This window comes from Athene noctua, chromosome 4, assembly GCF_965140245.1.
Source record: "Athene noctua chromosome 4, bAthNoc1.hap1.1, whole genome shotgun sequence".
NCBI classification, from domain to species: domain Eukaryota; kingdom Metazoa; phylum Chordata; class Aves; order Strigiformes; family Strigidae; genus Athene; species Athene noctua.
Window position 1 is genome coordinate 84719127 of NC_134040.1, and position 27848 is coordinate 84746974.

General features: G+C 37.4%; 1 protein-coding gene across 1 annotated transcript in view; it reads right to left on the reverse strand.

The window, feature by feature from the left end:
- The window catches only part of LRBA (LPS responsive beige-like anchor protein), a 414576-nt gene that overhangs the window by 8642 nt on the left and 378086 nt on the right, over positions 1 to 27848 (reverse strand). The window contains exons 51-54 of the mRNA XM_074905922.1: positions 24727 to 24882; positions 20143 to 20310; positions 3380 to 3481; positions 1931 to 2145 (exon numbers count right to left, since the gene is read on the reverse strand). Of these exons, the coding sequence (XP_074762023.1) occupies positions 1931 to 2145; positions 3380 to 3481; positions 20143 to 20310; positions 24727 to 24882 (641 nt within the window). The remainder of the gene's footprint in view (positions 1 to 1930; positions 2146 to 3379; positions 3482 to 20142; positions 20311 to 24726; positions 24883 to 27848) is intronic.

Below are 27848 nucleotides of genomic sequence, written 5' to 3' on the forward strand. Positions count from 1 at the left end.
GCTTTGTGGAAAGAACTGGGATGAAGGGTAGGCTTAAAAATCTCAAAAAGCATTTGTACAAGGACAGCCAAAGGTGCCATTTCAGAGAATTGAAGACAGACGAAAAATTGAAGCAAGAATCTACATTAATTTAGAAAAACGGCTTGGGACAGAAATATACACATACTACTTTATTTCCCCAACCTCAAATCCATAATTGTGACTGCCACAGCATCCAAAAATCGAATGCGCTCTCACCTCTGCCCCCAGCACTCTCACTAAGGAAAAAAGAGACCTACACAGAGTGTTAATTCTGCATATTCCACCACCAACGTATCTGACGTTTTGGAAACACAGGGATGCTTGATTAACAGAGTATAGTGCATGACAGAGTTTTAGAAGGTTTTAATTGCAATTCGCTGAACTTCATTTGGGACACTTCAGTGGTAATGGAGCATTCACTGTTCCGTGTGAGTTATAAAATGGAAATAATGAAGGTCACAGTTCTTTCAAATATACTGACGCATTCTTCTCCCTTAAGAATTAAAAGTCAAGAGAAGAACAGGTGCAAATTTAAAAATGCGGACAATTTTGCAGAGTATCTGTAAGAATTTCGGTAATTCTGTAAAACAAATACGAGGGCGAGGAGGATTTTCTTCCTGAAACATCTAACTCAAATCAAGGAAAAACTTTTGAGATTTTTCAACTCACCACTGGAAATCCCAGCAGCTGAGTGGCTGGGCTATGCCATCAGATTATGAAAGTCAGCTTGGAGGCATAGTACTGCCATTATATACTTTACAACAACAGAAGTGTCCCCTTGCTGATGTTAAATAGTTAAACAGGTTTTATGTAGGCAACACTTTATTTACTGTGAGGATGACCGAGCACTGGCAAAGGCTGCTCAGAGAGGCTGCAGAATCTCCAGCCGTGGAGATACTCAAAAGCCATCTGGAAATGGTCCTGGGCAACTGGATCGAGGTGGCCCTGCTTTAGCAGGGGGGTTGGACCAGCTGATCTTTAGAGGTCCCTTCCTGCCTCAACCGTGGTGTGATTCTGTGCCTCTCAGCGCACGACTACCAGCACAGAGACCGTAACTTCAGATAATTCAGGTAGCCTGAATGCAGACCCAGCAATGTGATCTTGCTTCATGTCTCTGCTGCATTCTGCAACTTTCAAGCAGATTTGGTAATGCTTGTTCATTTTTCTCCCTTCCCTTTCCTTTTTTTGCTCATTCAAGGAAAAAGTGGGAATATTTTTAATTCAAGGAAAGTATTCTTTTGACATTTTTGCTTCACTGCAGTAGAGCTGGCAGGTTCTGCTCTGCTTCATTGAAACTATTTCATAGGAACTGTCAAAAGACCTGCTTTTTGTATTATAAAATAATTTCCATAAAACTGCAAGCTTAAAATGCATAGTTTTGGACTTGCTCCACATCTCTTGCAGCTAAAGATGTAGAACCTAGCTGCCTGCTCAGCAAACGCCCAAGGGCTAAAGAGTTGAGATACAGACACACAGCTATCAAGTTCCTGAAGCTCAGCACAACACAGGCTATCTCAAGCTAAGATGAAGGAATGTAGACAGAGATGCCAAAAAAAGGGAAAATCAACATCCAAACCAGCATGTCCAGTGACCTCCAATGACTCAAAAGTAAAGGAAGCAGCCTGGCCTCTGCTGGCCAGCAATCAGTAATGTTTGTCTTCTTCGGTTCAAGGAAATGCCTACAGGGTACTCCTCACTATATGAGCAGAGGTATTTTACAATTAAAACCAGTACTATTGGGAGTATGTGGTCCCCTTCACTACAATTTTTTCAGAATGCTGCTATCACGGTCTAGGACCAGATGTTTCTATGGCCTGGCTATAGAGTGAGTCTCGGCACAACTCCAACACTGACAACTTTTCCTGACGCTGGAAGTGACAGTCCTCGGCACGCATGTGAGTACACTCACCTTTATCTTGTCATCTGTCTCCATAGTGGCTTGAAGTCTCCCATTCACACTGAATACACAGAAGAGGCCGTTTTCATAATATATGACACAGTGGCCTTCTCTTGAAGCTTGAATAAGTTTAGGTCTCAGGCAGCTTTCAGGACCTTCTAACGTTTCAGGACCTTCTAATGTCCTCAGTAGATCTCCATTCATAGAATGAATGAGGCATGGTCCTTCTAACGAGACAGAATAAAATCTCTGGTTATTGACTTACATGTTTATTTAAAGACATCATATATCAAATAATAAGTAATGACTTCTACTTAAGCAATCACTATTGTAATACATTATAATGATTTTTACCATGTTTAAGTGAATGGCCTATCATTTTAAGGGTACCAGAGAGTAAAATGAACAGCTTATCCCTTAAAAGTTTTTTATTAATGTATTTCAGAGAACCTATCAAAACTAATTAGACCCCTAACAGATTTTCTTTTGTGGATTTTTCTTTTAAAACTGGTACTTGTTAATTTTGAGAGCACAAAAATAAATGTACTAAATCCTAAAATGAGATTTGCAAAAATACAAACAGCAGTAAGGATAATGAATTTACATACATAAGTGTCTCTAAAACTGTATATTCTCATACGAAGATTTTAACCCATGCACGATCCACCAAATATTTACTTTTTAATATATTTGGACAAATACCTGATTTGTATGGAAGCCGCAAGTGTTCACATGCATAAAACAGAAACACACAGAGGTGCGTATGGTGAGCACACCCAGCTTTGAAAAAGTGTCTCAAAGTTGGAAACAGTAAAGCAGAAAGATCCGAATTCTAAGAAACGTCGAGTTTAAAAATAACTGTGGACCAGCAAATAGGAAAACGGTAACGTCCATGGAATCAACACCATTCTTTATAATTTGCCTGCCAAAAGCAGGTCTTTGAAAACACGAATGGGGCATATTACAGGCTTTGTAGGTAAGCTCAAGGAGCCCGAACAGAATTACAATGAATTTTAGTTGGTGGTTTATATCTACCCTTCATCAGACAAACAAGACAGTGCATTCTTTTTCTCCTGAAATTAATTTTTGCTTCCTTTTCTGAGAAGTTATCCATAAAAAAACATTCTTCACCATCCTGGCAGTCAAGAGCTGTATCCAACTGTGTGCTACATGCAATTACACACTGGATAAACAAACAAAAAGGAATAGTAATCAGTAGGCTAAAACAGGGAAACTGATGTGGTTGCCTCTTCTTGTAAATGGTAAATAATGTAAATAATAAATGTATAGAATCCTCAGTTTCAATGTGTTGAAAAAGAGGTTTCAAATCCCATAGCAACCAAAACCGGTTAGAAATAAAACCGCCATAAAGTTAATAAATTCTGCCGCCTGAGGCTCTATTTCTTTTTGCATTAGGATTATAGCTTCATGAACAGAAAGAAATGGCAACAGCTACCTTACCTTTTGAACCACTTATTACCAGGCCCAGTTCAGCACAAATGGTAGCGCAGGTGATCTCATAGTCATGTCCTGTCAAAATAGCTCGAGGAGTTGCAAAATCACCTTCAATGAAAAAACAATAAAAGCATTCCTTGGTTCCAGTCTATTTCTAAAATCGCCACTTTCAATCACTGACGTGTCTTCAGTTTCCTTGCTCTTTGAGTTCCTGCTCCTTACAAATCACTTCTGTGCTCCTCTTTGCATACGGCTGCCCCGTACTGGGATCTGTACGCACAGCAGCAGTCTGCTGTGGGAACTCAGCCTGCACCTTCACTGACACACATCGATATAAAAGTCAGGTGTGCAGTGGAACCAAGCCGAAGTCGGAGCACACAGATTTGCATTTTCCTCTCCCTCCATCTCCCTATTTCTTGTATTTGTGGAGGAAGAGATCTAGGTCAATTACTACCTTTTCCTACAACAGGCATAAGTTACTATGTGAGTGTCACTGTGGTACTGAGAGGAGACACCTACAGTGCCCAAAGAGGAAGCAAAACATCCACTGACTGATTTTATTTTAACCCAGTAACAGCACTGAAACCTCAGCCTGATGTCTAGTTCCTTGTAAGATGTGGAGCCTGGACCACAATCCATATACATTTCAGATGAGTTTGCAAAATCACAACACCCAAACCTGATAGTGATTACTGCTGCTCCCATTAGACATTTCCCTGCAACCAGAACAAATAAAATTATATATTTTTAAAGATTCTCCTTGTAACCAAACATATACGGATACCATAAAGAAAAAAAAAATAAATTGTACCACTGGCACATTTAAAGGGAAAAAAAAATATTCTCCAGATGAAGACAAAGAGAGGGTAAGCAAATGCTATGAAGCTCTTCAAACGGTTTTGTAACTGACAGGTCATTCACTGGATCACCCTCTCCAAGAGTGCTAGCATTCCACGGAAATCACACTGTTATTGTTGTAGTACCATTAGGTCATTCACAGCGTTTTACGAAGCCTTTAAGCTCTAAAAAAATGTATCTTGGACGCTGTTACCGCCTAGTTTCAAGAAGCAGCTTTCACTTCATAACAAATGATGGTATGTGAGATATCAACAAGGCAGTAAAGCAGGGGCAAAATCAAAATTCTTTTACTTCAAAACCCGGAGATGGTTTAACAGAGAGACAGTAATAATAGGACCAGCTGACTCCACTGGTTTCTAGGGTAGCACCATTCAAACTACACTTGGGGTTGTACCTTTTCAAAATATAAAGCTACAACCCCCCCCCCTTTTATAAAGCAGCATGACGCTGTTAGTTTCTCCATGTAAAGCCCTAACAGTACTAGCAATACTCAGTCTTATTAGAAATTATGAAAATATATTAAAACTGGTAGCTACCCAGACCCTGCATGTGTACAGCGAGAGACTCCTGTGGAAAAGAAGCGTAGATCTGGGCTTGCATAAACACAAGCTTGGCTTACTCTCCATATTTCACATTTTTACTCAGACCACTTGCAAAACCTCCCAGCGTGTCTGTGTAGCTGCCACACTCAAATGGCTTTTTAGAAAAGGTCATCATCTATGACAAAGTATCAAATCAAAGGTTTTGACTTTTCAGAATTTCATTTATTCCGCAGTTACTGTTATAATCTAGAATTTATAACCGCAATACAAAACCTTGGAAAGTAAATAAATCTGATTCTTCTTAGATATACACATATGCACTAAATGTCCATGTGTGCATACACACACACGTATGTTATCAGCATTTTAAATCTGAAAATGCTTTGGAGCAACGTGCTGAACTGTCCCTAATCTCTTAATAAATAATCATGAAAAGCTATTGCTTTTGTTTTGTATAATGTTTGGCAAAACACACTCAAACCCAGGAAGTATGGCAGACAGTTCAGGAGCAAAGGAAAAACTCCCAACAAATTAGAAGCATAAGGGGAGATTTAATGACTCCTAGGTACTTCTCAGGTGGCTGGTCCTATGAACACTCACAAACCCTTTAGAGAAAGTTTGTTCTATTGAACTTTCCTGACCTAAACATGGGGCAGGCACCCTCGAAGATTCATAAATGAACATTGCGCAGACAAGCCAGGGATTTGCAGCTTTAAGGGAAAATGAAACAGCAACCATCACAGTTTTATTATCCAGTAACAACTTAATTTTGTTGACCCAATTCTTTCTCCCTGTTGTCCCCAAGCCATAAAAGAGGAGGCAGCTTTGTGCATTTAAAGCTCCTGTTAGTCTGTTTTCTTTTAAATGAACTGCCTATGTTAGCAAAATTCTAGAATTCTGCTTTTATTGCTTTATTTTACTTTCTTTTGCTTTCAGAAATTGCATTTAATGCATACTTGCATAGATCAGCATGGAATTAATCTAATTACATAGTACACACGGTAATGAAACTTTTGAAATCAGAGAACTTTTAAAGGTACAACATTGTAGTGGAGGTAATGAATGTAAGATGTTGGAGTTAGAAGGACTTACAAGAAGCAGGGTCTGAATGAATTATTAGGAGGCGCAGATAAACAAAATCCTTATAGTAAACTTAGTGCTAACAGCAACTACATTACTGTAGGCTTTACGTACCTTAGGCTGTCAGTAACTATTTACAGAAAATGTAGGAAACGAGGTTCTTAAGAAATAGAAAGTGAGCATATATATTTATCACAGTCCACAGAAAAGTAAAATTACATAAGTAACACTCGCAGTCTTTTTAGAATTTGGACTTGACTTCAAACACAACAGAGTACAAATCTACAGGTGGCAGGATAGGTGTTTCATAAATTATATCAACCGCTTACTAAATTACATTTCTTCTAAAGAATCACTTTAATGGAAAAAAAGAGATAGAAGGAATCTGAAGAGTATCTTTAAAGAAATTAGGACTTGAATAAGTACTGTAAAAGAGGAGTCCTGTGAAAAGTCAGGCTGACTCCTTTGATAAGAATGTCAAGTATTTAGGGGTTTTCAAGCCTCTGATTTTCCAAATAATGGGGTCAACTTAAAAGCTGGTCATAGAGCAGAACAGATTTCTTTAAAAGCTTTTAAACTGTTATTGCTTCAGAAGATTGTCATGGTTTTCAATAATGCAAAGAGAAAATTTTATTTTGCTGCTGGTTTAAGGGGCACCACTTCAAACTTTTCTAAATTGTTTTAGGGGAACCGCCTTGCAAGACCTTTTGAAAAGCTGGGGAAGTGACTTCAAAGCAAAAAGAGTCTTTGTCTGCTAAGCAGGTTTACGACCACTGATGCAAACCCTAACTAAGGACTGAAAAGAATACTCAGTGCATCTTTATGGAGATCCTTAAGGAAGATGAACGAGTCAAATGAAATTAAAGATAGCTCAAATCCTAGCACTAACAACCAAGACACAACAGCTTTACAGATGTGCTTTTCTCAGCATAGCCCATAATATCCTCGGTCTGTACCATTGCTGGTTTGTGACTCGACGTTGAATGCTGCAAGAATCTTAATGCCACGTTCACACTGCAACAAACATCATCAGTGATGCATTTAAGTCACCGGAGGTATACAGAAAGTTTTTTTCCAGTAATGGACAGAATACCTTCACAGTAACCATTCCAATTATGACAAAAGAACTCTCCTGCATTCCAATAAATAATTTTTGCAAAGCTGTTTTCTGATAGAAAATAGCATAAAATATCACTCTTTCTTAAGTGTGCTAGAGTACATTTTAAATCATAAAGCTTCAGAAGATAAAAGGAGAGCACAGTTTATGGTGATATTTCAGTGAAAAAATGTTAGGCATTTGGAAACTCCGTTTAAAAAAGGAACAGCACGATAATAGCAAAGTCAAAACTTTCTTCTGGTTTAACGACATCCAGAAGAAGCTACACCTTACGGAATAACCAGAAATTGGTTTGTACTGCTGGGTCTTTCTCTGCTATTTTTTCAGCTTTGGTGATATCACAAAACAAAGCAGCATCATGACATTTTAAATCCATCAGTAAATTCCTAAAACCACCACTTCCTACATTTTCAGCACTAGGCTGCAAGAGCTGAGCCAAACATAGGAACTCATTTAAAGAAAAATATCTCCCTAAAAAGAACTCAAAGTAAAGACTGACGGGAAAAAATATCTCACAATGAAATATGAGACACTCTTCCTACTATTTCTGGGTGAGATAATATTATGCAACACATTAAAATATAAAATCTTTGAGTATGATCCTTTTTATGTGTTATGCTGAGAAGACAGTTAATTATGATAAGTCACAGACAGCCAAACAGTCATTTCTAAATTATTATTTCATGATTGCAGAGGCTGTAGGGCACTTTTAAATGGCAAATTAATTATGTGATTTTATGTCAATATAAAATCCAAATTAAATGAAGCATCAGTTAATCTAACTATCTTTTTACCTACTTCTTGTGAAAATAAGTGATTGAGTACTTTCTCAGAAGGATACATCAACCAAACCAAATTACATATGCAAGAAATGTCTTCCAAAAACCATTTTACAAATTTCACTGTTCTGAAGTCGCTTCATATGATAAAAATTGGCAAAAACAATAAAAGGTTGGAAATCAAGTTGAGAAGTACAAATGTGCTTACAGAATGTATGACGTTTGGACAAAAATGCTTTCAGCAAAATGTAAGTAAATCAAGAAAACTAATTTGCTGCTAGGCTTCTATGTTGATTGTATAGCAAATTTCAGAGTTTAATTACATCAAAGCGATGACTGTCAAATATTATACAAACTCTGTATATTAACATTATTTATAGATCACACGGAGTGAACATTTAAGTAGCAGCCAACTGGTTAAGAACCCATTTCACTGCTGCAGAAAGGCTAGCTCCCTGATGGATGCGAGATCTTACTAAAGCAATACCACACAACATTGCTTAAGTATTCCTAAAAATTCAGTTTGAATAATCTCTCCTTTGTAAATACGCATTTTTATGTAACAATGTGATTTTTTCATATTACATAGGAACTTTATTGTTGTCTGGTTCTTCACGTGACACTCCATCAGCATTTCCTCCAAGTCCTTCAAACTACCTCCCAGCTGTTTGATTTTTACAACAAAAAGTACAACCTTATGCCTAGATGTAAGTTTCGTTTTTGCAAAAAACACTCCAACCATACATTTTCTGAAAAAGGGACAATATCTTTGAAAAACAGATCATTCTATCCTAAAGCAAGATCTAAAAACATAAAACGCAGAAGATGCTATAGTGCTGTTACCTTTGCTCAGTAAGGAAAAAAAATATTACATTTATCTTGCAGAATTCATTTCAGTAAATATAATTTCAGGAAAGGCTTACTGTACTCCTTCCCACAGTCGCACTGGGGACTATCCTGTCAACAGAACAGGTTCACTGTGTTTCCAAAATAAACACAGTAAACAAAAAGATTTAAGAGGCCTTCAAGCACTGGATATTACCACTCAGATTTCAAAAGTCAATAATCCCCAGCCTCTCAATTCCTACACCACGTGCAATGTGAAGCTTTCTGGAATGAGTTTGCCCTTTACTGGGGATTCATCTGCTGGAAGTCCTGGAAGTCATTCAGCTGGACTCCTCCCACTGAATACAGACCTTTTTGAAGCCCCTGAAAAGTATCTGCAGGTGAATATTCAGGGTCAGCATACACTAATATTTTAATATTTGCACCATCCCGACTTCATAAACTGCTACTTAAATATCAGCTTTGAAGTTTTAAGACTCTGTCGGTTTTGTTTGAGAATGTTCTAAATCAGCTTGATGAAGGCGCTTTTTTGTTTATGCTAAAAAAATAATCTACTTTCTTCATATTCCTCTCTAGTGGTTTATAACTATTTCATTACCTAGTGAGTCCAAGAAAAAAACACAACAAACCTCAACAGAAAAGATCCCATCAAGCAATTATTTCAGTCAGAAATAGCGCCCACTGCAGACGTGTTGTAAGATAAATGACATCTTACAACATGCTGAGACTGATCTCTAGTTGAAACTTAGGTAGTATTTCAGACCTTGGGCAGAAAATAATCTGAGATGAAAGGTTTCATATGAGAATTCAGCTCAATTTGGCAGTTGTTTGGTTGGTGGGGGGTTTTTTTTGGTTTGTTTTTTTTTTTTTTTTGCTATTAAAATACTATATTAAAATAACTTGGTTTTGTTTAAAACCAGAAAAATGTGTCACTGAAAAATAATACCGTTCCATAACAGCACGTATAAAAGTCTGTGCCTTAGTTGTTTGATGTCTTTTGTAAAGTTAATTTCAAACCAATGCACCAGTGAGCGTATTGCACTGGATGGATGCTTACACCAACTGGGAAGGCTGATGGCATACACCAGATTCAGAGCAGACGTAAATTAGCTGTCTTCTAAAAAGTGACTGGTTTAAACCAGACCCTTTTTCAATGAAGCAGCCTGTAATTCTAATTACATACAGTATTCTTGCACTAAGCAGACTAACGTTTACCTCTGTGATGCCAGTGTTAATAGAATTTAGATCCAGAAACACTTACAAAATAATTTCCTATCCGAGCCAGGATTATTGTATTGACCAAATAATTTTTACAACATTTAAGTTGGTAATTTTATTCTAGACTATAAATTCTTCTATCTTCTGCATTATTCTGTTCTGTCTTACATGGCACAGACTTTGAACCGAACGGTTATTTTTCCCAGCAACCAAACAAGGTAAATAAATGTGATATACTAGTACACCATCCCACCACTATGCATATGGTGCACATTAAGGTTGTATTCGTTTACCATACGAATATAATTTCTTTTACCACATCAACTATTAGTTACAAGTTGTAAATATAGCGTTGTTTTTCCTGGAACTCAAAGGTCTGCATTACATCATGAAGCACTAAATATCCTTGTCCTTCTGGAGAATTTCATGCGTATAGCTTTTAGTGACACCTGAAGCTGGACATTGCCAAAAAAGCAGCATCCAAACTCGTTCTGTTTCCAGTCCTGCAATACATACTGCCTTCACTCGCGTCTGGATTGTGCCTCCAAACTTGCTCTGCTCTGATTGACAAATCCTGAAACACAACCTCTCTTAGACAACTGACAACAGCGATGATACAGCCGCTGTGCTTCACAGTGTGGGACATACTTTTAGACAAAACAAATATTGATAGCTCACAAACTTACATGCTCCTGGGTACCAAAACACTACAACTATTTCAAGGCTTTCTGAACCATCAGTGAAGGCTGCTGCCAGTTCTTTGCAATGAAGACCACGTCCTCCTATCTATCTATGACAAGACTTTCTTGGCGTTATATAAATACAAAATTATATTTTTTTACGCAGCATCATTGCAGATTTCCAGATATATCAGAATTCACCCACCTGTTACACCTCGTCTTTTTTTCAGTTTAAATATCTGGAGGCTAGAACCATCATTTATATGTGGTTTACAGGGTGCCTGGAGGAACGAGGCCTTAACCTCTATGAGGTATCGATGTGTTGCAGTTTAAAAAAGAAACAGCAGTGAAATTCTGTAGCTGTATAATTTAAGGCTCTGTTCTAGATTCATGTAGGTAGTCCCAGGACTTGCTGCACTGGCTACAATGGTGCCCTGTGAAGATACAGGCAATTGCAGGGCCAATTAACAGCATCAGGGCATCTGTCCATTAAGCTTTAGTGAGGCTTTCAGGACTAAAATCAAATAATGCAGTAATTGTTAGCTAGAAGAGTATTTATGGTTTCTACCCTTTTCAAGATGTGTTACGGATACTTTTCTAAGCATTGTGGGTCTTCCCTATGAGACAAATTCTACTGAACGTGACTTACAACAGGAATAGAAAAATTTAATACTGCGCTTGCTAAAGCTCTAGTAAAAAGAAAAGATTATTCCATTTCATTTTACAGTAGCACTTAAAACACTCCTGACCTATTTCTATTTCAGTTCATACGTTAAACTTCGTTAAACTTACATTAACGTTGTATTTTCTCATTAGAATTTTAATAAAAAGGATAGAAGTTATAATACAAATGAAAACAATTTTTTTTTTTCCCCCACCAAATATGTGAAAAGATATATATTGTCAGTATTTCACTAGGCAATGCTTTGGAGAGTCAGTCCCAAGATCAGCTTTCAACTCAATGCCAGCAGATGGTGCTACAGGATTCTTGCTTTATCTACAATATTGTGCTACTCTGTCCAGCCATTTTTGAGAAACAAAGAATATTTCCTATGTCTGCAGTCAAGCAGTGTTAAAATAATATTGAATTATTTACTGGCTTTTTTTTGAAGAGCGACTCACACAACAATATCACGCATGTAGGGGTAAAAAATAACTGTGCTCTTGAACAGGGGAAGGAGCACAGGCAGACTGGTGTTAAACTCTCAGTGCTGTAGCATCAGAGTGCAACACTCTTTTAACAGACTGACTACACCGAACTGCAACAATTTCAAACATACTGTTTGGAGGCTCTGCAAATTTTTAGCTATTACGATAGACCACTATTTGACAGCAATTAACAATAACAGCCAAATTTCCATTATCGACTAACATGATTGCTAATTTATGGACATTTTGATACCCCTACTACTTAGCATGATAAATGCAAAAGGGAACATTGACAGATAAGATTTTTACAACTACTTCCCAATTAATTTTTTTAAGAAAAGAAGCTGTTACGCAAAGTGCTTCCAAATTATTATTATTATTATTATTATTATTTGGAAATAATCCTTAATATTCTAAACATATTTATGCTACAAATGTTCATTAGAAATGTGGAACATTATCTTCTTTGTGATCACTGGTTTTGAAACTGAAAATAGATCATGCAGAAACTTGGGAACCAAAATGTAGGTTAATTCAAGATGAGGATAAGGATGGAGGAAGAAGGCAAAGAAGGTTTTTCGCCGTGAAGTTAAGAGCAGACGTATGTCCTACTTGAAATCAGTGTGACTATTCACTATGTATACCAGCAGAATTGAGGTTTACAGAATTAGTGTCTGAGTACAAAGAAATTATTACTTGTGGCTTTAATCAATCAACACAAAGATGCTCATCAGGTCACATTTTCAAAGTTTAAATCACCTGCACTATCCACTTAATTAATCATAAGCACTCATAAAAAGTTAAATTTTTCAAACTGAAAAATGTGCGTAGCAGGTGACAAAATACAGATCTTTTCTCATTTGCTATGATTATGAACACAATCAATTGTTTCTCAAGACCATAGCTCTAATTTAATAATAATAACATTAACTGATAAAAAGTCTTTCAGATAGTCAAATACTTATTTAGGAATTGTAGCTGTAAAAAACCCCAAACAAAATACAGTTTCTTTTACAAGTAGCTTGGATAGCAGCTAGGCTGCTCTTTGGCGGGACAGGAAACTGGTGATTGAATTTTGAAGCCTTTGGGAGATTTCATATTTTATAAACTGAAAATATTATGTATTTTGAAAATCTGTATCTGAGGAAGTGCTCAATGAATCCTCAATTAAATCTCATTTAAATCCAGTAACTGGGGTTTTTTAAGTACGTAATCACGTGCTTACATTCACACATGTGCCCTGCTACACAGCCACACGACTAAAAGCGTTTAATTTCTCTAACACACTTCAGAAAACCTGAATATAGTGCCCTCTAAAAAATATAAAACTATGCAATGAAGGCACCCCCATAACCCTTGTGATGCAAATGTGATACATACAGAGAGTAACATTTTCTAGTTTTATGGGCTAACATAAAAGAGGTAATATAATTTGTTTTATTCACGTATGTGTGGAGATCAATGCCATAACTCAGAAGAGATCACATTAGTATTAGTAGTAGTAATACACACAGACTCTACATTTCATTAGTACTGAGTACTTTTATTGGGCAAGACTTAATTGCATTAAGCAAATACAATTTCTCAGTTAGATATGGTTTTGTTTTTCAAAATAGAAAAACTAAAAAATAATTATGAACAAATCCGTAGACATTTTGAACGCAACAGAACAGTCTCTTCATATTTTATGAGTGTACTGCAAGATCAGCAGGTAAGTGATTTATCTTCACCTCGACTATGGAAATGCCTACCCTTTTATAAGCACAAACCATTTTATAAGCATTAACAATATTAAGACAACTGAATTCACCACTGTAAACCTCCTCCCCAAGATAGTACATCCAAACAAAAGAATTATAGTGGGAAAAAAGCAAATCTTTGAAGACACAGACTGACATTCACTAATCTGATTGGCATCTGCCTGGTAGGTATAGGGGAGGGGTTGTTAGGGAGTGGAGAAAATAGGATATTGCAACTATAAAGATCTTTGTTGCTGAAGGAATACAAGTATGTAAGTAGCAAGCAATTTGGCGATAATTTTGAATATACAAACAACAGCTAGATATGACCTTCTAGATACAATTATAACCAATACAGCAAAAGATCAAAAACATGGTGGTGAAAGGAATTTACATGAAAGCAGTGAAGATATGAGTATTCAATATGCTTTAATAAGAGAAAGAATGAGGACAACAAGATAATTTTTGGAAGTATTTTGGGAAGACAGGTTTCAATAGATACAGAACATTGCTCTGTAAGATCTCATGAGCAGTTAAGTCTAAAGAAAAAACAAAGGAAAAGGTCATATGGATAGTAGCAAAAACTGCTCCAATGCAGCAGAAGGATAAGACAGACAAGAAGACACCACCTGGTACGACTGAACGTTCTCCAGTGACTGTAGACACAGGAAAGTGAGGCAGAAAGATCAAAATAAGTTCTATTTTTCTGAATCAGTGTAAGAGACATGGTATAAGCAAGCAGGGACAAAACCAGGACAGCCAAGCACAGATGAGATGCAACTAACAACGACCTCAGGAATAACAGTCATTCTATAAACACAAAAACACGTTTTCATGAGAAGCTGGTCTGCCATTAAGAGCAAGCAATACCAATAGATGATGCTACACATTTAAAAGTATTCAATGAAAAGGCCAGCTGCAGTCGGGCAGCAAACATAAGTAAAAGCAGCAATGAGAACTGTTGTCTCAATTAGAGAATACCTAAATGAGGTAAATGTTTGGAACTCAATTGGCCTGAGAATACTGACTTGAGGATACTATGAAAATGAAACTATATATTCCCAGAGTTGTAACTGTTCTTTTATAGATACTGGGTGAGGTTCTGCAGAAGTAAAAAAAAAAAACCAAAACAAACCAGTCTTGAGTTGTTTAAGAAGCAGGAAAAGGAAAACTGAGAAACTGAATAGTCTGCTTAATCCCCACAAACAGAAAAAATACTGGCAGAACATTTATATTTATATACACACACACAATTTCCTAGAAGAAAAGAAGGAGATGAGTAACAGCTGATTTGGATTTGTTATGAACAAATCATGTGAAAGCCATTTTTTCCTTGCAATGGCAGAGTCATGGGACTTGTGTTCAGGGAGACATCATGTAACTTGACTTTAGTGAGGACTCTGGTGCTATTTCACACGAGCAATTTCTTAAGGAAAACAGGGAAGCAGATGCTTAGAAGACACTACTATACATCAGATGAAAAGCCACTTGGAAAGCTGTATGCAGAAAGCTATTCTTTGTCAAAATGCTAAATGTATTGATGGCCATTCTTGAACTGTGTACTATCTAATATTTGCTTTAATGACCAATTTGATAGAACAAAACTGCAAATTACATTTGCCGACATGAATTGCTGCAAGTCTTCTGGAGAACGGGGTGAGAATTCAAAATGAGTTTGACAAATCGAAGAAACAGTCTAAAGAGAACACAATTCAGAAAGTTTAAAGACGAGGTTCCGCAGTCAAAACTACACAGAGGAGAAACGGAGTAGATGGTCGTTCTTCAGGAAAGACTGAAATTTCTATTGGCTCATTCAGTTAAAGAATTAACACTGTTATGCTGTTTTGAAACAACCAGATATCCCACGGGGATGTGAAAAGCATGGGTCTGTAAAACGGGTCGTTTTCTCCTTATGACTGGAAAGGCTTCAACTGCATTGCTGGGTCTACTCCGAAGCAGACAGACAACTGAAGAGGAGAGTAACACAATATAAAATCAGAGGTCTAGAAAAACACGACTTATGGCAAAAGACTAAGAATGGGGTTGTTAAGCCTGGAAGCAAAGAATTGCAGGTCATGATAATCTGAGTAACTGGAAGTTGTTTCAAGGATGAAATAAAGGATCTGTTCTCTACACAAAGAAGAAATATATAAGAAATGATAGAACGCAACTGCTGCAAAAAGGAACTGGATAGCAGGTTGAACACTGGGAAAAGTCTGCTAATGATAGGGCTTGCAAAAGCCCAAAAATACATGTGACAAAATTTTAAACAGAAGGTTGGTTAAACATCGATCAAGAATGGTTTTGCTGTAGTTAAGCCTTCTCTGGGAAAAGAGAATAGATCAGGTGATCCATGCTCCTGCCCACCCTGTTTCCCATGGTTCTGTGATTACAAAGCAAAATGCAATCCCTAGGAAATGTCCAAGCACTAAGAGTTGACACTTGAGCTTCAAAGAGTGGGATCTGAAAGTGATGCACACCATTGGTATGCAAATGAGCTCTCTCATCTCTTTTCTCCAGCCATCACCACAGTTCCTGCCCTCACCCCCGCTTCTCGCCTCCCCTCTACCTCCATCCCATTGGACTGGGCAAGTGCAAAACATGGCATCTTTCTGCGAGTACATCGCCTTCTCCCAGCAACCTCCACCCATTCTAGCACCCTATTTGGGAACACAAGTCCTGAAGCATAGTGTCACGTCCTCAAGCAGTACCTTGCTATTAGAGCCCAACCTCTAAATATGCAAAAGTCAACCCTGTGATACAGATCACACATGGGCTTCAAGGGGTACCAAGGGGAGGGTCACATCCTCTCCCTCCTACCTCCCCCACCTCCCCAAAGCAAGCCACACGTCAAGGAGAGAAAAACAAAAGTCCCTTACATTATCCCAAGTGACTTTACATCTCCACATTATGCTAATTGATGTCAACTCAAAATGGCTCAGGGCTCCTCTAAAGGATACAACTATTTCAGATCCTCTGCTCTGTTCTGAATTATGCCTAGGCTTGGTCAGAAATTGTCCACAGAAACATTTCTGCATCAGAAAAGGCCTGTGCACCAAAGTGAAGTACTGCCATGCTTTTACATTTTCAAAAACAATTAATTTAGAAAGGAAAAAAACCCCTCCATTTGATCAAAGAGAATGGAGAAATAGTTTTTGAATTTCAGGTTTTAATTTGAGAAGGAAAAAAGGACTTAACCTAAATGTAATCAAGCTGTTTTGTGAAGAATAAAAATAGTTTCCAGCAGATGTGTCCCATGTAGGAATTTCATATCTTTGAGATTTAAATTAATCAAATTTGGTTTACATTGATCAATGCATTCGAGAGTTATTACGGAGAAACTAAACAGACAGTGAGACTGCATAGGTGTAATTTCTTTTAGAAGTCAGCTTAAAAGTTAAAATAAAATGTAAATAATGAGTATTTCAGTAACATATTTCTTCTGTTAAACCAAAAACATAGAGAATTTTTCCACAGTCCAGTTGGCCAGAAAATTGTCCTTGATAAATAATATCAAACAAAACACTTATTTATCACGTATGCCACAGCCCACCTGGCCTGTCAGCTTGAGTTAAGTACCATTTCGAAACATGAATATACGCAGCCAGAGTTCAAGAGCTCGGTGCTTCCTAAAGTAACAAAAACAAGGAAAGGAACCTCCACAAAATGTAACTGGTGGAGTAATGGGTGCCCAATGGGATACTATTTAGGGTAGCTTGAACACCCTAGTCTGCTGACTGATGTGTTATCAGGGGCAACAGGTACTATGAAAGGAGGAAAGAAGCTTTAGATTATTTTTGTTGAAACTACTGTGGCATCATGACGTTAGGTAGACTGCCATTGGATGCATGTTGCTGTGAAGTCATTTTAAGACGGAAATTAGAGATAATTAAATGGAGAAACAAATAAGAAAGAAATATCAACTTTGAGAGTATCTAGAATTCCAAGAGAGCTCACTGAAAGCATGAATAAACTACATTTTGAAGTAAAAAAAAAAATCATAAACTTCAAATAAAAAAAGACATCAGACAAGTTAAATATCTAGCATCCCACAAATGTATGGAAGTTACAGTTGCAGTAACAGGGCTCAAAACCCAACAAGTCTGCTGGTGATTTCCTTTTCTGACAAAATCAGAACTAAGCAGAAACAGCTCTTTTTATTTGCCTTTTCAAAAAAAAAAATTTGACTGAACAGCGATGCCTACAGAAAGCTATTTCTGGGAAATATTAAACCCCCCAGATTACCATCTCTTTGAAGCAGAAACTGTCTTTTACTATACACATGTCTAGGCCTATGTATAGTGCCATGAGATTCCAATTCATAACAAAGACTTCCAGGCATGCTATATCACAAAAAAACCTACATAATGTCAACTGGTAAACACAGGAGCCATTGCATGTCCCTAAAAAATACAAATTTAATAGGACTGCAAAGAGGGAGACTCACCAGGTAGCTATTGTTTGATTTTAAACAGTAGTTAATATAGTCTAGCGTTAACTTCGAAAACGGCAAAATTTTAGTATGTTAGAAATTTGCATTAGAGAAGACAGTCAACAGATTATAACAAATCTTCCTATTCTAGTTAGACTAGGTACAAGACCTCAGCGTGTGATCTGTTAAGGTCATAAAGAAGCCTATAGACTCAAGGTCTTGTTCACAAAGCAGGCAAGTCTGGTAAATACTCCACAAGAACTTCTCAGGAATCTGTAAAGATGGGCTGCACTTGAAAACCTGTAACCTTGAAACACCTTGAAAACACTGTAAGGAGACACCTACAAATGTTCATTGCTTCACAACAGTACAACATTTGGGGTTTTCTCCTCAAAGGGGCAGTTTTGCTCATTAGGATTTACAAGCTCGCTTGACTGTCAAGCTCTTCTAAGTTCCTTTTTGGAGTTTCCAAGTTTACAAGCTCTGCTAAAATAGTGCAGAGTTTGCATTTTCTTAAACAGATAGATTGCTAAATATGTATAAAATAATCACAGAGATTCTGCCCCTCAACCAAAGCCATATATATTTAAAGGTGCTCACAAAATTCTGCTGGCCACATCCAGAAAAGCTCCCATCTCTCAAATCCGACTGGGAACGATAATGGGGATAGTTTGCTCTCATCCTCTTCCTGAAGATTCTGTAACTGTGTGAACTTACCCTTCTGTATCTTGGACTATTTTTGAATAGTTTTTTCACAGTCAACATCAAATAATTTGCAAGTTAAATTCAGATATTCATGCTGATATTAACTAGCTGTGCTTCTTCAGAATAGTTCACAGGATGCAATTTCAGCCAAACTACCTTTGGTTTTTTTTTCCAAATTCGAATAACTGCAGTTGAGTAACAGACTGAGTATGGAACACACAACTTTAACAGGTTGAAATTTGGAAGATGACAGATATTGTTTACATTATATAAAATTGTATGGCAGTTATAATTGCAATAAATGCCAGATGTAACAACACTTTTTGTTTTCCAGATGTCCACTTTGTCCTCTGCAGACAGCAGGTATGTTTTTATGAGTATTTAAACAGGGTCAGAGAAGACCTTAAGCATATGGCCAAAAACCTAATAAACACACTTCTGAAGGCAGACAGAATATACTGCTTCTCACCCCTTCTCTTCAGGGCGTTATCTTTTGGGCTGAACAGAGAGACCAGGACCCCCGTTTGGCTCTGATGCACCCCTCTATTGATGTATGTAAGCTCTCACCAGCTGTCTCTAAAGGGTCTTACTCCTGTGAACTGGCTCACTCGGGTTTTTTGTCAAGCTGCACGTCTGCCGCCTTCTTTGCTTTGGGCATCAGGAATTAATTTTTTTGTGTGGAGTGAGACTGGCATAATAACGAGATCACTTTCCATCCTTCCTGTTATATAATACAGGCACAGCAGGGCTGAACAGTCATAGTGTTTCACTGTTTTCCATAGAAAATGATGAGTTGAGAAAATCTTCCTGAGTAGAAAGGTTTGGGATTTCCTGGGAAACAGTGCAAGATGGAAGAGACTAAATTCTTTGGCAAGTGCAAGGTGAGCTTGGGCGTGGAGGGGTTAAATTAGGCTTAATTAGGCTGAAGCAGGACCACTCTGACATTAGTTTGGCTCTATGGTACCAGCCCTGTATGTGCCCTTGCACTGGAACCAATTAAAATGCCTAGTACGTGAGAGCGAGGGTTAGGCACATAGAACCCTACCAAAGTGTCAAACAAAAAAAGCTTTAAGTTTGCTTCTTTAATCCATCCCATGTGTCTGTCCTTCCTTCATTTAAGTGTCCTGCTCAGGCCATCTCATTACAGTGACCTCAGTCCAAGTTAAAATTCACTGTCTGCATAACTCTATCGAGAGCTGAGGTAAAGCTGTGAGAACCTACAAAATTCCAGTTGTGTACTGGAGTGATGTGCAGTCTTTTTTTGGTTTAAACAACTCAAATGCAGGTATTTAACAAAATCACCATGTCGAGAGGAAAAGATTGAACAGGAAATATAAAAAACGAGTTTCCCTTTTCTTGCTCCCGGAAACACTCTTTCCCAATTGAATGAGTGGCGAGAAAAAAAATGTAATGTTCAGTATCCTGTAACTTTAAAAAATTAGGTCTACTTGTGCTGCAAAGCAAGCACTGTTTACCCTCATTCTTTAAGCTAGAACTGATCACAGCCACAAAAGAAGCAGCACTTTACTCTGACATTAACGTTACCTAAAACACACGCAAAGTGTTCACTCGAGCTGTTTTTAGACACCATCTTTATAAACCAGGTTTTTCTGGTTTTGCTTACCTCTTGGGTTGTCACCAACAATATTGGTTTTGCCATTCCAGTACCAGAGCAGCAACGTTGCGTCACGCGATCCTGAGAGAATGTAACAGTTTCCTCCGATATAGGACTCAGAACGAGCAAGACAGGTTACAACATCCCAGTGTCCAAATATTACTTGTATCAGTTTACCTGAAACATATAAAATTGATTTTTTTTTTTCTTTCTAAGGCAAATTAATCACATTATAAAGTATTTTAGAAATATTTTATTTAAAAAGGGTCCAAAAAGAACTATAGCCGAGAGTACTGGGTTTGTTTTTTTTTTTTGATTTGGTGGAAACTTAAGTAAAAGTGCAGTAGTCCATACAGTTCACACAATAAAATTTTGCAGTCCATAAATATTACACTTTATCCAAAGGCCAATCATGCCAGAAGGTTTTTTTAATTCTATATGTTTACATTTGCTTTACAGACAGCAGACATGATGGGACTCTCTTTAAGGCGAGTTTAAGGTAAGTTTACTGGGGAAAGTAACAAAAATGCAAATCTGCTGATGATGTGGGAAACAGAATCAGAAGAAGCTACAGAACATTTAGGACTCAGTGGTAGTGTGAGAGCATAGATATAGCATATGCAGCTTTTGAGCACCTCCTTAAACAGAGACAAGGAGATTTAGATGAAAAATGACTCTTGTAGCCAGGTTTTTCCATCACCGTTTAAACACTTGCCAAATATTTCCACCAGCATCCTTCCCTTTTAACAATTTCTGTAATGTTTAAAAAAATTCAGCAGACAGACCTGGAAAAAACTCTGTTACCTATTGGGTACAGGACAAACGCTTGTACTGCTGATAAGAGACATAGATGTCAAAAAGAAAGGAAAGCCTAGACGGTTAAAAATGTGCCATTCGAGGGTCTGTATAAACATGGCTATGACTATTACTTTTTATCCTTAACTAAACAGGACAATATTTTCAGAAAAATGTAAATTTGGATGCTCGTGCAGAGTGGGAGAGGTCACCCAGAGCAGGTCTCTGCCAGACCACCCTGCCAGAGGCTGGCTCCTACACAGCAAACACGTCATGTGTCCTGCCGAGGTCTGGATCTGCCAGCAGCATATGTGATCCTATCAAATGGGAATGTAAGCACTACAATCCATCTCGCTGGATTTGCTGAAGCCTAGCAACTGTAAATCTTGTAGAGATGGGACAAAAGAAGCACATTTCTTATGCGCCTGCTTGGTCCCTTTCAGGTAACACGGGCCAGGACAAATTCTGCATCCAATGACACAAGCGTGATGTGTGATGCCATTAATGTGTGACCTCAGATTCCTCAGCCCAGATGACCATGCACCCGTTTGTGCTTTGGGCTGAATAAAGGATGAGGAAGAACAGAAAAGAGTCATGGCTTTGGAAGGATTAACAACACAGGGCAAGAAAAGAAACAGGAAATGCAAATTACTGTACTTGAAATATCTGAAAAGTGTTGAAAAATAATTAGTAACAGGACAAGTAGTAACACAACTCATTGCTGGGACTCAAATTAAGCACATCTTAATAAAATATTTTGGAGCATGAATTAAAAATGATTAGTTAATCATATAATGTGGTTAGCAGGACACATTTCATAGCCCTCTTTCTAGGCAGTACAGAGACACTGTACTCGTATCCAGCCACTAATGGTAACAAAAGACTTAAGGGAGTGGCTCTGAGGAAAGAAGAAAAATAATGTTAACAGACTGATTTATAACCGAAGATCAAAAAGGTAATTGCATTAAAGTGGAGAAAACTAGAAAAAAAAAAAAACAAAAAACAAAAAACATGAGAAAGGTATGAATATCTACAAGAAGGGAGAATTTACTTTAGTACAGAAGAAAAACATGATGTAATTTGAAGGGAACCTATACATCGGATTTAAAATAAAACACTGACAAAACTTACAAGTATAAGCCTCCTAGAGAAACTGTGAAATGAAGTACTATCACACGAGCCTTTTCTGCCTGGAAGGCACACTTACTGTGCAGATCTACCTTCTGTCCAAACGGGGAGGAACTCGGGGTTGTCCGAGTCTGGACTAGCGTTCTACAGCCTCACCTCTGCACACCAGGGCTTTAATTTCTGCCGCAGGCTCACCTAGCTGTCTCAGATGCTGACCAGTCAACAGCTCTAGTCAGGAAAGTTACTGAACTTCACAGCCAGAAGCAGCGAAACACTCACAGACCACAGAATTTCATTTTGGCAAGAGACAAAACCATCTTACTAAGTGTATGCTTTTTTTCCCCTGAAAATTCAAGCTGTCAATTACATGGTTTAGAATTGAGAATAATTTAATTATGTGACATATTTTTCGGTTGTATAGCTGTAGGTATTCAACTACCTGAGGTGATTTATACTTTTAGAACACAAGTTTATGCTATAAACATTGCTGAGTTATAGAGATCTCTCTTTCAATTATATTCTATGTTTATAGGTTCTGTTCTAGAAAACAAACATTTTTCAAGGCTATTTGTTTGACAGTTGTTCCTGTGGTTGCACTGCCTTGTTAGTTTTACTTTGTTACTGTGCAGCTAAGGTTCACTCAATTCCATCAAAACAAGAAATCAGGTTTTGCTCTTTCATATTAGCAAAAAAAAAAAAGTCATTAATCTCGAAAGAGTTCCTCAACTTTTTTGTTCCTTTAATGTGAGTACAGTAATATCAAACTTTACCATATGCACTCAGATATCCCTTTTTGACAGAACAAATTTTCTAGTTAATGTTTTATTTGACAGCTGTGCTACGAATAATTAAAAGAAAAATAAGACTCAAGCCTCTGCACTACTGAATCTAAAATGCTGTCTAGAAATCATTCCTACTGCTGGAGGAAGGTTTTATTGTGCTTCTACTATACTAGCTGTGCTGAGCACCCATGATTTATGTTAAAAGTATTTCCTGTTAAAAAAACCAACAAACAAACCCAAATTCTAATAGGAAAAAGGTTCCCTTTTTGTGTAAGTGCTAAAATATAATTGAATTCAACACCTGTGATCGTGTGCCATTATGTATTACTGATCACATCATCTTCCCCCTTGCTGTTCTGCTGATTTCAGAGTAAGTATAGCACTACTATATTCTCGTTTTAATTCAAAGCAAAACAAACTACATCTGAATTCACTCGACTTAAGCTAGAGCTAGAGCTGCTGTATCAACAAACAGTTGCTGTATCAACACACAAAATCTGCAACTTTTTTGACAACTGTATTTTGGTTTATACCATAATTATCTGTTTATAGAGACGCCTGGTGTATCTGACTTACACAGAGGACATATCTTAATAAGATATTTGTAGTTCAGATTGATGCAGGACAAAGCTACCAAAATCAAACAAGTTCCTTCCATGGGTGTAAAGTAAAATACAGCCTTCAACATAAAAGAATAAGTTCTCTATTCATACAAATCAAGACTATATGCTGAATATTTATTAGTGCTAGCTAACTTTTCTGAAGATCTCCTTCAAATTCACAGTTTGGTCTAAATTCATTTCCATCAATGAGAAAATTAAACTTAAGAAGGGTCTGACAGACGTCTGTATAATGAATTGTAGGCAGTCAACATGAAGTCAATGGAACTTATCCTTTATACTTAAGGCTTTAAAATTGCAAAAACGGCAGATATGCTAAAATATGCCATGAGATCTAGTCTCATGAACAGATTTTCATTAAAGACCATCCTGTTTTGTTAAACATTTTGGTTTGCCAACTGTGAAAAACACTATTAACTAATATATTTAAGAAATGATGACAAACATGTCGGGTATTCCCTAGGGATTAATAACCTACTGGAAAGCTTGATGGCACACACACATTAACCACACCGGGTCATTAATCCCAAAGAAGTACCTTGCAGTGAGGTCGCTATTCCCATTATAAGATAATGAAAGGGAAAAAATCATACCTATTTTTTTCTGGGGCTCCATGGCTCTTAAATTCCTGTAGCTCTTACACTGAAAGATTATTTTCTATTTAGCATGACACATGCATGACTTCAATGGTTTGGATACACGCCAGCTGACAGACTAATTTAACTGTTGCCCATTATATCGATCAGTTTATGTTATATGAAAGAATTTTGTGGCTCCAGATCAATTTTTCTATTATAGCATAGCTTTCAAAGGCTTTCTTAAGTATTCTTTCACCAGATTTCAAGACTTCTATTCTTACTCTGTCGTGCTTGCCTGTATTTCCTCAAAAAAAATCCTCTGGTGCTGAAAACCAACCAGAGTTAAATTCAAGTAAGCACTCTAAGAACAATTAATTCTCCTGCTTTGCAAAGCTTCACAAAAACTCATTTAATTTTGGAAACTACAGTGTAAGAACAGGCATGCCTGTCATATAGATTTCAAGTGTGATGCGAACACTGAACAAGAGCTCCTTGTCCTACATGTGCCATCATTCCACAGAAATACACAGCAGTAGGTAAGAAAAGATTTGACAAATATTATTAATAAGGGAAGAAATGCTTATTCCACTTTCCCCCACCACACTCCCATTCTTTCTTCATTTGAGACAGTAGGTTGACAATGAACAAAAGAATCTTTTAGGCTATTCCTTTATTTTAAAAATACATTACCTGAGTCGGTAGAATAAACTCGGAAGCTCTTGTCCCAGAAGCCACAGACCAGGATGTAACGATTATCAGAGGTGATGACAAAACACTGGGAATGTACCTGAATGCTTTGGTCTAAAAGGTCTGTGATCTGCCTCCTGTGCATACCTGTATTGCTGGCTGAACAGAAAGACAGACAAATCAAGAAATTTCAGCATCCGCATTCACAGAACAAACCCCACATTTTAGAACCTTGCATGCAAAACTATTCCTCACTGCTGTTACTTGGGTTTTTGTGGCAGGGACATTTTCTTTATACTTTTACTATGAAATACTCATTACACTTCTGGGAACAATGCTAATTCCTTGTAGTATATATTCTAAAATAGAAGAAATCCCTTCTTTAAGTCAAATGCAGCTGACAAATATAAAAGACTGCAAAAATGAATGATACATAAAAATGTAGTAAGTTTCCTTCCTCCCTTCTAGAATAGGAAATTAAAAATTAAGAAACAAATGAAGGGAATGTAATAATACAACAGTACATAGACATAAATGCCATGCAGTGGCTCAAATGCAGCAGACAACAGAATTATGATTTCAAAATCATACACAAGTTGGATTTCATTGCAAGCTTTGTAAATTAAAAGAAGAATTATCTGCAGTGAAAGTCACTGCAAACTTCCCACTTTTTTCAACACTGCGCAAAAATGAACCAGCTTATCTCCACAATCTCCTTCGGGGTTGAGAGAAAATATTGACCCTGCTTTGATCACCTGCTGTTTTATCTGCACAGATAATTACGCACCGTGAACCCGCAGAGTGGACAGGAATCAATTAATGAACACATTGTTCATATTATATTTTGTCCTTATTAAATGATGTGTGTGCATATATCTATATCAATACGGGTCCCTACAGATAAGTATCATGGAAATCCTATGCTGTGGGAAGAACTTTTAATGGCCTTGTTCCTGAGGGAACCTGACTCCCATCTCAGGCAAGTAAGTTCTCCTGGGCCTTGGTTTATTTTCCAGCTGCTCAGAACACTGTTCCTTCCATTCCAGATGGTCCCCCACAGCAGTCTCTGTCCTTCTCTTATGTTCTTTGTTCTTTAACTTCTTTCCATTCTCATGGGCTAGCTATCCCCTAAGCCTTGGCCTCAACCCATTCAGTCTACATCAAATCCTTTATCTATGCTTTCCCTATGTTTAAAACGTTGATACCGTCTTGTACATATGGGTAGCAAATAATTTAGCAAGGTATTGTCACTTGCTCTGCAGGTAACCCCCAACAGGGCCTTGACCGCTGTTGGAACCACCTAAGGAATAACAACAATGCATTATAAATGCACAGTGAAGGGATTTGTACCACAAAATCACGGCAAATAAACCCTCCCCAAAAACATGCAGATCGACACGTTCAGCGTGAGACCTTCAACAAATGTCACCTCCAGCAGAGGTCCAGGATCATCTGTCCTGTCAGACACTGCTGCTGTACATCTTCCTGTGCAACTTGGAAATGAGTACAGCAGGAATCCCTCCTTACGACTAAGACAGCAACAAGATTCCTGCTATAACCATAAAAGTGTAATTTTGTGGTCCTCTTAGGTGCCATTTCTAGGTAAATGTGTCTAGCCACAATTAAAAACCTTTAATATTATCTACATAATTACTTGCTTGTACGAAATGATGCTACTTAACAGTGACAAAGAAAGCCTTAAACCTTTTAAACCATGTCCAGTGTGATTGCAAGGCTGATGTGACATCTATGGTGTGAAGGGAATATGAAACCATTTTTCAGAACTGTGAACACTAATTTTAAAGGTGTTTATACCAAACAAAAGTCAAAGTATTTTGTAAACTGAAGGCAAGCTTGAAAACAGAATTGTTTTTAAAATTATTTAACTAACTAAAATTGTGAAAAATGCAATCGAAAAGAAAAGGTTTATTTCTTTCCTAATGTTCTTCACAGTATGTAGAAAAATCATCACGCAGGCCCAATGATTTTGGTGGGGTTTTTGTGTTGTTGTTTTTTGTTTGTTTGGTTGGTTTTTTCCTGTGATATATATTTATATTTTTAAGATCTACGTGATAGCAGGTTTAAAAGCAGAATATACATTTCCTGCTCCAAACATTTTTTGGATAAAATCTATTTCAGGAAGGAAAGGAGAGTTACAGTTTATACTGAGGAGGATATGTGCTGTTAAGTAATGCATTATTCAGGTGGGAACTGATTTTAAAAACTTTGGAAAAACATTTTATCAGCTCTACAAAAAGGTTTCATACGCCCACACTGTTCATGATTCAATTATCATAGAGCTTACCCAGCAAAATGGCTACACAGCAACAGTCTGCACCTACTGACCACTACAATGCAGTTCCTACTGTGATATGCGTATTAGTTTTGAAATTAATTCTCACTGGCTGACAGAACTCTCATTCTAACCTATCCAGGCAAGTTCATTTTTGCTCTGATTTTTCCATGCTTCTGTAATTGGCCGCTTCACTTCTTTTTCACTTAAAACTAGCGTCCTGACTGAAATGGTCAGTTTAAAAAAACAGAGCTAAGTTTGAAGTCTAATAGAATTGGGGGGGCAGGACGGGGAAGAAATCCTGTCTTTTTCGCTTCTGTGAACTGTCCTACAACTAGTTTGTATTTTGGGGTTAGGTTGTTTGAGTTTTTCTTTTCTGATCACGTTTAAGGTTCCATCTGCTATGCAACAGGCTCCGGAATTATAGTCCAAGTATTCACTCCCCAAAGTTGGGTCTGTAACGAAAGAACTGACCGATCTCCAGCCACGCTAACAGAAAAATCAGCTCTATATAAACTAATAAATGATAAAAAGTCATGAATCAAATCTATTACACTGAGTCATTAAATAAAAGACAGACAGTCCTCCACCCTTTTTTAATAAAATAAAAACACACACAAATTTAACTAGTGATGCTGATCAAGAGATGCAACACCCTTGAAAAATTAATACTAATATCTCAACACTAAAACGAAGTGGGCAATATATTTCAACTTTGAAACTGCTTTGCAATTACACATTAATCCCCTCAGCCCGAACAGCAGGTCTATGAAGAAAGGATTGATCTCCTTTAATGATGAAACCCTGGCACCATGGTTTTATTTTTCACAAC